Here is a 10,988-nt window from a genome sequence, read left to right as displayed (position 1 = left end):
CAAATAATCCTGGCTATCCTTCCACCTCCCATCCTTACAACCAAACAGAAAAATCAGTTATCCCCAAACACGTGGTTACGGATATCCTTAACCAATCTCTCGCCGCCCTCAAACCAAACGCCACCATAATCTCTCAGTGGCGCGCCAGCCAAAAGCAAAACATGAGTGAACAAACTCGAGCAGTGCTAGACTCACGGAGGGATTGTTCACGGTGTCAGCGGACTTGGCAACGTGGACGTTTGCTATTGGAATTAGGAGGTGGAACGGGTCCACCCCACGGGGGGCGGGGGGGGGGGGGGGGGGGGGCAGAGTTATTGTTTCGTAAATTCTGTAAAGAGCCTGTAAAAGCCCGTGTAGTATTATTGGGGGGGGGGGGGGGGGGGGGGGAAACCGTGCAACTGTTTCAAACGTGTTCTGAGCCATCATGAAAGAGGATTGAACGAAGCAGAGTACACACGAGCTTATACTCTTACTACAAGCAAACTAAACGACGATCCCGTAGTGAGCGGTGAACTCAAGCAGAGGCTGCGAACCCCTCGTCACCGGCGGTGGCGGGAATGCTCTGTCCGTTGGGCGTGAAGCAGCTGTTGCGGCGGATCTCGCCCACGTTTCCTCCGGGTTGGTACTGACTCAGCTTCACCAAGGAGTCACGGAACTGGCTGTAGAACCAATATTTGTTCTCGGCGAGGCCTTTGACCGCCCAGTCGGTGCGCCCGTCGCTGATGAGCACTTGGTCGGAGGTGAACACCCCCTTTCCCTCCATCAGGTTTTTGAAGTACTGGTTGTCCAACACGATGGGGGTTTCCACGTCGAGGTCCTGCAGCCGGTTCGGGTCGCTGGAGCAGTTGGCGGCGAGCCTCCGGGCGAAGTCGGCGTCCTCGGAGAAGCGGTTGTTGAAGGAGCTGCACTGCGCCTTCCCGACAGTGTGCGCGCCAGAGAGTGCGACGAGGTCGATCGGCTCGAGGTTGCGGCTCTTGAAGACGTTGATGAGCGTGTTGGCGTCGGCGGTGGACTGCGGGAGGTCGAAGACGGCGCTGCTATTAGCCGGCTCGAGGCTGTCAAACCGGCCGAGCGGCAGGTCGTAGAAGTAGAACATTTCGCTTTCCCCGGCCTGCATAGGTTCTTTCGCGAGTGAGGTAGGGAGATGTTTTTGTTGTACAGTACAACTGCAGCGACCGACGTGTGCACGTACCACGAAGACGGCGTCGCGGGTGGCGAGGGCGATGATGTCGGCGCAGGAGACGGTGGCGCCACAGGCGGCGTGTACCTTGACGCGGACGTCCTCGATGAGCTGCATCGCACGCGGCTGCAGCGTCTGGTTCGGCGGCAGGTCCCGCTCGCTGTTGGGTCCCGTCAGAAGGACGGACGCGTCGCAGCCCTGAAGTGCCGCCGGTTAGGCTGAAGCAGAAACACACAAATAGCGAGCAGTTCAAAGTGGAATCAAGAGTCTCCCCCTACCTGAGGAAAGCAGTCGTGGAAGAAGATACGGAGGAGGCCGGCGGCGATGGCCACCTCACCCAGGACCGCGCTCTCCACGATCGGCCACACAATGTCTTGCAGCTGCGGGCAGGAGTTGGCGTGGTAACCGTAGGAGAGGCCGTTGGCCAGGGTCACAGGACTACTCACGTCGGCTGGCATGGAGATAAACGACCGCTTTGACAAGGCGGGGGACAGCACGGCGGCAAGGAGGCCCATGGCCAAGATCGCCCTGCTCGACGCCATGGATCTCAGCTAGCCTCGACCTGCAGTGTAAATTCGCTGCAGCTGCGGGAGTGTGGCTTCCTGGCGTCAACGAGATGCTGTCATGTATAAGACGAGCACACCGCTGCAGCTGATGCGGATCTGAGCTACAGAGCACATGCATTGGATCAAGTCGCTGGCAAGCTACAGAATGACCATGTGGTGATCCAAAAAATGTACCTTCTACTGATTAATTAATGGTTGTGTGCCTGCAGTATTTCCATGACTGTGAGGGGAAGAAGTCTTGATTATTCCCGGTTTCTCTAAGTCTACACGTGGTTTGTCGACAACCCATGTGCGTGGTAACTTTCGCCCATGGTGGTGCTGGTGGTCTAGTGCGATCCCCTCATTTCTACGATCTCAACACTAGTGGCACGTCTTTAGGGAATCTCAAAGATTCCTCATGCGTAAGACCCTCAAAAAGGAGGTTGTAATTGCATACACTGCGACTTTCCTCGAATTCAGCAAAGATTGATCTTGGATAGAATTACATCGTTCATCTGATATTATACTCATTCTAGTTCTCTTGTAATCCAAGTGTATGCTCATCAGACATAATTTCTTTTGCTCTAACTCTGCTTCAGGTTTTCCCAAATTGTTTATAGCAGAAAGGACGAGCAAATTCCAGAGTAGCACTGTTGTATCATCCCTATAAGATAAGTAACCCAGCGTTCTAAGGCCCTTCCAAATGCTCTAACTTTGCACTTTTATTGAACCTTGAATGACAGTGAGAGAAAACTCCCACTGCCTTTATATTAAAAAAACTGAACCATGGAGATTACATACTTACATGGGTATAGTAGGTGGTTGGTTGTTGAGCTAGCCATTTTCTTGATGTGGAACTCCATTAATTACGAAAAAAAAGGTTGTTGTGTCCACCATATTATCTTTATGCAAGTTTGTCAATAAATTGTTGTTGTATTTTTTTTCTATTCAGACCACACCTACAATGAGAGGAGCAAGGGAACTATAACTATATTTGTTATTATTGCTGGTTATCTAACATACAACCTCTCTTTTCTTTCTTATTTCTCTCATCCACGTAAGATTTTGCAAAGTTGGCACAAGTTATGGGACGTTGCCATGGCCTCATTGGAGTGCCCTTAGCATACTATTCTTACACAACAGCTAGGCACGTTAATTAATTTATTGTTGGCATACTCGCTTTGAGCCTAAAATTTACTAAATGAAGTACCCTTTAGATACAACACTACTGACTACCCTAAGACATACCCCCTCCGTTCCTAAATATAAGTCTTTTTAGAGTTTTCAAATGAATTACCACATACCGATGTATATAGATATATTTTAGAGTGTAGATTCACTAATTTTGCTCTGTATGTAGTCACTTGCTGAAATCTCTATAAAGACCTATATTTAGGAACGGAGGGAGTAGAACATTAGGGTCTACTATCTATCTTTCAGTTAACCGAGAAATAAGAAAAAAAAATTCTATTTGTCAGTCAACATAGTTACACATAATTATTAAAAAAGTTACACATAAGTTTTAAATCTTACTATTAACTTTCCAAAGTTGAAAACACATTTTTTTTCTAACAGTTCTTTATAACTTTTTAAACTTGCACATGGTTTTTGTTTTTATTAAAGTTAGTAGTAACTCAAAAATCAGAAAATAAAAAACAAAAATGTTATACCAAAAATAGAAAATTCCATGAATTTTGATGCGGATGCCGAGGCTATTCTAGAAATAGTGCACTTTCCTTATTTCTTAGATGCCTAAGAAATAGCAAAACAGAAAATATTGTGCGTTGATGAGGTGATTTCAAAAAATGTACCATGCACTAACAAATCATGATGGGAAATTACGCAAATGGAGAGGCCCAAAGGATTCAGCTTACAATTGTTAGTGTCTCGAACCATTGAATACGAGTAAATATAAAACCGGGGGGGGGGGGGGGGGGGGGGGGGGGGGGGGGGACCCAAAACATGGGTATAGGGTGCTCCACTTTGAATTGTTCCTTAGAGTGTCCAGCTAGCCATTTTCTTGATGTGGAACTCCAATTAATTACAAAAAAAAAGGTTGTGGTGTCCATATTATCTTTATGCAAGTTTGTCAATAAAATGTTGTTGCATTTTTTCTTCTATTCAGACCACACCTACAATGAGATAAGGAGCAAAAGGGCAGCCCGGTGCATGTAGCTCCCGCTTGCGCAGGGTCCGGGGAAGGGTCCGACCATTTTGTTATAATTATATTTGTTATAATTGCTGGTTGTCTAACATACGACCTCTCTTTTCTTTCTTATTTCTCTCTCATCCAAGTAAGATTTTGCAGAGTTGGCACAAGTTATGGGACGTTGCCATGGCCTCATTGGAGTGCCTTTAGCATACTATTCTTACACAACAGCTTAGGCACGTTAATTAATTTATTGTTGGCATACTCGCTTTGAGCCTAAAATTTATTAAATGAAGTACCCTTTAGATACAACACTACCCTAAGACATAAAACCTTAGGGTCTACTATCTATCTGTCAGTTAACTGAGAAATAAGAAAAACTCTTTATTTGTCAGTCAACATAGTTACACATAATTATTCAAAAAGTTACACATAAGTTTTGAATGTTACTATTAACTTTCCAAAGTTGAAAACACATTTTTTTCTAATAGTTATTTGTAACTTTTTAAAATTGCACATGGTTTTTTTTGTTAAAGTTACTAGTAACTCAAAAAATCAGAAAACGGTAAACAAAAATGTTATACCAAAAAATAGAAAATTGCATGAACTTTGATGCGGATGCGGAGGCTATTCCTAGAAATAATGCACTTTCTTGTTTCTTAGATGCCTAAGAAATAGCAAAACAGAAAATATTATGCGTTGATGAGGTGATTTCTAAGCATGTACCATGCACTAACAAATCATGATAGGAAACCACGCAAATGGAGAGGCCCAAAGGACTCGGCTTATAATTGTAAGTGTCTCAAACCATTGATTGGATGTCTCAATCACACAACCAAGAATACAAGTAAAACAAACGAACAAGTGCATTACAATTATTCACAATGGTTAACTATTTAACCGGGTTGCCAAAATATCAGCAGGGCATATCTAAGAATTTGATTCTACCTAGTTTTTTTTGTTCTTGTGAGAACTGGCTCAAAGAATGAGATATATAAAAACAACTCTACTGCATAGGCCCCAATTTTGCAGTGTACTCTAAATTTTTTTAGAGGCTCTAATAGTAGTGCACCACGAAGTCAAACACCCAAAAACTAAGTCTGTATAATTCCTCTACTGCATAGGCCCCAATAGGCAGTGGGTGCCTCCTTTTTTTCTTATATTTTTTCCCTTCTTATTGACTCGCGGCTTCCTGTCCGGCTGCCACCCATCCCTTCAAGGGATTCTCTTGCTATATTTCAGCTGTTGGATTCAGATTAATTGATATAGGTCATGTGTTTCTGCTACAAGATTAGGCAACAGTTCTCATCTACAGTGCCAGTCCCTAATAGTGATTTCCACAGTAGATCGGCAACAGTATGCGATCCTAACCTTATATTACGGATCCAATGGTAGAAAGAAGCAATGTCAGGGAACAGTACCCTGACATTGCAAGAGTATGACATGTGGGTCATCTGGTTCAATGTGAGGGGATCTCGTTCCGTCCAGGCAGACACCCCTGATTCCGTCCCTCTCACTACCACAAAAAAAGTTATATGCGATTTTGCCCATAAGCTCATATGTGACGGTGAAGTGAGCTCATATGTGACGGGCTGAGTCTCACACCCGGGCCCACCACTCGTATGTGACTGTACCCGTCACATATGTGGCCCGAGTCATATGTGACGGGCTTTGTCTAGGCGCCCAGCCCCGTTTTCTACGGCCGGCGCCGACAACTCTCCTGCTTCGGCCGCTGCCCCGTCTCCCCAGGTAGTTTCTAGCTTTCATTCTTATCTAGTAATAGTGTAACACCCAGTGGCAGCTAAAATAGCTTTCATACTTCTCCTCAGGCCACCGTCCCAACTTCGTCGGGGCCGCAACGCAACATGCTTGGCATCCGCAAGAACGCACCATCGCTGTTCCGTGCGTTCGAAGCAGATGGCAATTATTGTGGCAGCGATGCTCCCATCTCACCAGAACATCAGAAGGAGCACTCCTCCATACCCACGCGCGCCACTCCTAAATGTTGGAACAGAGGTGAAGGACGCGTTGGCAGCGGCACAGCGGAAGAGGAAGTCGAAGGAGATGACCGAATACCCTACGAAGAAGAAAGAATGATCCAATAGGAGGGGGGGGGGGGGCAGCAACAAGAAGAGCAAGGGCAAGAAGTCAAGTGACGGGGACAAGAGCAAGAGGGGTAAACAAGCCTCAAGAACAAGTCAGCAAACCTCAAGAACCTCAGCCCTTCCATGACCCCAATGACCCTGAAAGGTGGTACAAGGAAGGTGATGCACCGCGGCAGACTTGGAGACCATCCTAAAACTGACAGCGGACACCGCAGCCGACATGTGGAGCTTAACGTTTTACCCAGAAGGCCCCCGCGAAACTGACTTTGTAATGGGTGAGAACATAGTGCACGCGTGGCAGCTGACCAAGTTCACCGCTGAAATGAGGACTTTCCATGATCAATACCTCATGGCCTCCAGGAACCCGTAATTCTTCGGTGGTGGCACAAGATTCAACCTCAAAGGTGCCATTGCAGTTCGGGTTCTTCGATACAGAGGACAAAGCCATCCAACGCAAAAGCATCTCCATCTGCATCACTTGAGACGTAATCGCCGACATGTACAACTTCTGTTGGCTTTGGACCAAGCTAATTAGGCTATGGGCTCTTCACATGAGCCACAAAACAGTACACTAAACAATGATATTGGCGTCGTCGACCCGGAACCAGTAATGGACGTGATGCTCAGGACGGAAAAGTCCAATGGTCCTTGCACGAAGTATCTCAGGACATCTCCGTCATGTTCAAAACAAAGAAAGTGGTCATGATACCACATAACCATTCGTAAGTTTCATTTCGTACACCTGCTTTCTGATAACTTTGTACTAAATCAGCGACACTTATTTTGGGACGGAGTGAGTATATGTTTAGTTTCGTCTCATATACGCAGGGGTCATTGGCTATTGATATGCATCGCCACAGATTTGGGGTGGGGTGGGGGGGTACTACTACGACTCCCTGAGGCGCCAAAAAGGAGATGATAAACCGCCACGGGATTTTGAACCTATAAAGGAGTCCATCGACGCTGCTTGGGACGTTGCGACAAAGGCCCAAGGATGCACGCAGTTCTTCAATGGCGAGATGTATCATTACTTCAACATCCCATGCAGGTAACAGCCGGAGGGTAGCGAACTGTGCGCCTTCTTTCTCTTGGCCACCATGGATGATTGGGTTCGCCTATCGAACCCTGCATGGACTACCAGAACTGACTTCAAGAAGCATTGCATGAATGTTTGCAATGATGAACATTATGATAATATGATTTCAGGAAGGACTTCATCGCATCTAAAACATGCTCTGCCGTCTAATCAATACTCAAGTGACCAGGGATATAGGCGAATTCCATGGTGGATGGGGTGATTTTGCAACGGCGCCAATGGCTAAGAAAACAAACAAGCGCTACTTGTAATTTATTTCATTTCAATATAAATGGATAGATGTAATTATACTGTTGATGGTTTCATATGAATGAATTGAATGTCAACATTTTCATTTATTGTTCTTCAAAAATTAATTTTAATAAAAAATATTATGTTTTTAGTATTTCCTTTTTTTTGCAAAATTAAAGTATGTGACGGGCAGAAAATACGGGCCCATCACATATGGGTTACTAGATATGTGCCGGACGGTCCAAACGTGCCTGTCACATATGACCCAACCTATATGTGACGGGGCCGCAATGACGGGCCCGGGACCATCACATATGTACCATTTGGGACCGTCACATGTGGTAGTGTCTCCTTGTTGCGCTCCGCTACCCAATTCGAGCCGCCGCCCTCTTGCTCTACCTCGTCTTCTCCGCCACCGCCCCTGATCCACCTACCTCGTCAGGGCTGGCCATTGTGTGCTGCTGCCACCCGTTGGGAAGAAAGGATAGGGCAATTTGTTGGCATGCGCCTAGACGGATTTCCTCGGCCGAATAAGAGCTTGGGAGGTGGCAGCACCATGCCGGAGTGAAGCCAGTCGCCTTGCGGTCGAGGATGGTGAGCCACCGCTGTCTTGGAGCCGGTATTGGTGGTGACACATCGGAGCGATGTGGGTGGGGGGGGGGGGGCAAGCAGTGGGGAGTGGCCTACGTGTCAATGGCCATCTGCGAGTGAGGCTCAAGCGGCTGCTCGACAGGTGGCATCTCTCAATTCCTCCTCCCCGCTCCCTCCCACGCGCAAATCTGCCTTCGGCAGCTGCCGCTGCCACTCGTTGGCCGACATTGCTCATGGTCCTCGCGTATGGACATGGTTTGGTGGCACAAATAAGACCTTGGGAGGTGGCGGCACCGCGCCGGGGTGAAGCCAATGGCCTTGCGATCGAGGATGGTGCGCCACCGCTATCTTGGAGCCGGTATTGATGGTGACACACCGGAGCGACCGAGGGGGGGGGGGGCAGCAGCAGGGTGGCCTACGTGTCAATGGCCATCTGCGAATGAGGCTCGAGCGGCTGCTCGATGGGCGGCATCTCTCAATTCCTCCTCCCTGCTCCCTCTTGTTACAGTATATGTGGATTGCACTAGCCCTTTCAAAAATTCGGACTATTGGTTGCGTTGGCTAGTGCATGAAGCTTAACATGGTGTCAGAGCTTAGGTTTTGAGTTCAAGTCCTGGCTTTCGCAATTTATTAAAAAATTCTGGTAGCTCCCCCTTTGAGTCTACGTAGTGGCCTCTCGAGTCATACGTGAGTTTCACGCGCCGTCGCTCTCTTCCGGTTGCACGTGTTGACTTGTCTTCCCCGTCACACGTGAGAGGGGATGTTACAGTATATGTGGATTGCACTAGCCCCACCAGTTCGGACTTTTGGTTGCGTTGGCTAGTGCATGAAGCTCAACACCTCTCACGCACAAATCTGCCTTCGACAGCTGCCGCTGCCACTTGTTGGCCGACATCGCTCATGGTGCTCGCGTATGGACATGGTTTGGTGGCACGAAATGGGCGGAAAAGGTTGCAGCCTGATGAGGAGCGGTCGGCCGGAAGGGAAGAAGGTGTTGGGAGGCGAGTGGTTGGTCGGAAATTTCCCACCCTTCACGCATTGGGAGATATAGAGCGCACCCTAAATTTTGGTTTTAAAACTTCATATTTACAGTTTCAAGAAGGTGTTTTAGAGTGTACCCAAACTTTTTTACAGATTGAGGATGATATTGGGTGTTTGCTAAAGTGGATTTTTTGACCATAAACCTTTAAAATGGTAGTTTTTTTGTATAGTTTAAGTGCTTATATAGTGTCTTCTATAGTTGCTCTCGTTAGGGGCGACATAAAAAGGGACCATTTGAACACAACAAGAGAGGAGATGCTAAGTGCAATCCTTTCTCGTCTTGCAAACATGCCTTGTAATATAATTTCTGGGAGAACATAGACATCTCGTACCAAATTCATATTCTGATGAATCAGTAAACCTATTCTCTTCTCTCGAACTTGTCTATCTTATAACTCCAAACTGTTTTTTTATTTCATTAGCATCCTGATTTGCTAGACAACATTGTCGATATTATAGCAACAGATGTAACTGGAACCTCATTTCCTATTTATATTATTTTCCATTTCGTGTGTCCAATAATTATCGGCCTTAATAATTTATCTCTTTCTTCATAAACCAACCTCAACCTCATATAAATGTTTTTTTAGAAATACCAAATTCTTGCTAGATTGCATACAAGCCTCCCAAAAGAGACATTTCCAAAAATACTTATTTTTTATGACACGTGTTGGAACCACACATTTGTGTTTTTATGAACCGAACATTGAATACAACAAATAGACAATCTAGAATGAACCAAACATTTCACTGCAGTGAACAAAACATTTTTCAACATGTGATTGCAACACACCAAATATTTGACTATGTTAAACAAAAAAAATGTGACCACAGAACAAAAAGATGGCCAAATTCAGCAAAAGAAATTCGTGACTATAGTGAACTAAAATTTCTGATTATGGAACAAAAGATATATCCATAGTTCACCTTTTTATGGAAAAAAAATCATATGCATCAAAGTAATGCTAAAAAACAGGAAAAAAAATACCGGAAAATATTGATGACATTTTTCTTTTCAGGTAGATATTTGGATGACATAGTATAATCATTACATAGTGTAATGCTGACGTATTAAAGACTTGCCGTCATATTGCACTCCTGGAATGTATGATGTCCCGGCAGAGGAGCATATTGTCAAACATCTTGCGTGCACACAGGATATCAATGCTAAACAGTGGACCATTGAGCTAATCGATTCACCGCAAGGAAGAGTTTGCGAAAACAGTAGCCATGATATGGGATTGGTTCAGCGATCCACGAAAGAGGCATATCAAAGTCCAATGTCAACTTACGGATTGGTTCAGCGATTTCTATAAGAACAATCAACTGCATCACAGAAGAGGGGCAACGAAATGGTACCTGCTATTCGTGCTAGGCGGCCGAAGTGGATCCCGCCCCCTATGGGCTGTCTCAAGGTCAATGTCGATGCTGCTCCTGCGAAGAAGCAGGCTCGAGGGGCGGTGGCGGCGGACGGCAGCTTCTTGGGAGCGTCCCTCGTAATCGACGCTGGCTTCACCGATCCGATAACGATGGAAGTAATTGCTTGCCGGAAGGTACTAGCTCTTGCCGAAGATTTGGGGGAAAGAAGGCTTCGGGTGGATGCTGATTGCTAGAAGTGGTACCTGGAGCTCGTACTTTGGCTAGAAGTGGTACCTGGGGCCCCTGACGTCGACTGTCTAGCCATTTTTTTCACTCGACCCAGCGCACCCCACCCGGGCAGGAAAAGAATTATACGAGACCGGGTCTCACGGTTAGCAGGTGAGACCCACTCAGATTAGAAGCTTTGTGATTTGTGAATGTCATGTGTCATCCATTAGAATGGGTCTCACCTGCCGTGAAACCTGGTCTCATAGAATTCTTTTCCCTCGGTAGGGAAAAAAACTCTGCCTCGTTGCCCTTCGTTTCGGCGGCCATGTGGCATAGCCGACGCAGGCACGCGGGCTACGCCGGGTCACCGTCATTGGGCGGCGTCAAGCGAGCCCCAGCTGACACGAGTCACCTAGGGCGTGTTTGGTTGCCTGCATGAGGCCCGACCTGACTTGCGCGAGAC

General features: G+C 46.5%; 1 protein-coding gene across 4 annotated transcripts; it reads right to left on the bottom strand.

The window, feature by feature from the left end:
• Positions 1-415: 415 nt before the first annotated feature.
• Positions 416-10,613, bottom strand: LOC123115454 (peroxidase 42). Of its 4 annotated transcripts, XM_044536628.1 has the most exons (4): positions 10,298-10,604; positions 1,459-1,847; positions 1,193-1,378; positions 416-1,111 (listed from the first exon to the last, which is right to left on the bottom strand). In XM_044536628.1, exons 2-4 carry the CDS (start codon positions 1,720-1,722, stop codon positions 515-517), a joined length of 1,047 nt encoding a protein of 348 aa, XP_044392563.1. In that variant the 5' UTR covers positions 1,723-1,847; positions 10,298-10,604; the 3' UTR covers positions 416-514. The 4 variants fall into 4 exon arrangements, with proteins under 4 accessions (XP_044392563.1, XP_044392548.1, XP_044392553.1 ...); XM_044536613.1 differs by having other exon boundaries at positions 416-1,378; positions 10,298-10,613; XM_044536618.1 differs by having other exon boundaries at positions 416-1,378; positions 1,459-1,842; positions 10,298-10,613.
• Between the last annotated feature and the right edge of the window lie 375 nt (positions 10,614-10,988).

Source organism: Triticum aestivum, chromosome 1B (assembly GCF_018294505.1).
Source record: "Triticum aestivum cultivar Chinese Spring chromosome 1B, IWGSC CS RefSeq v2.1, whole genome shotgun sequence".
Lineage (NCBI taxonomy): Eukaryota > Viridiplantae > Streptophyta > Magnoliopsida > Poales > Poaceae > Triticum > Triticum aestivum.
Note: the sequence above shows the minus strand (reverse complement) of the source record. Positions and strands in the feature narration are given on the sequence as shown.

Bases quoted from the DNA above. Each gene is read 5' to 3' on its own strand.
- LOC123115454 (XM_044536613.1), bottom strand. From the start codon at position 1,722: ATGGCGTCGAGCAGGGCGATCTTGGCCATGGGCCTCCTTGCCGCCGTG. The intron at 1,379-1,458 runs GTAGGGGGAGAC...GCGGCACTTCAG, and splicing joins TCCACGACTGCTTTCCTCAG to GGCTGCGACGCGTCCGTCCT.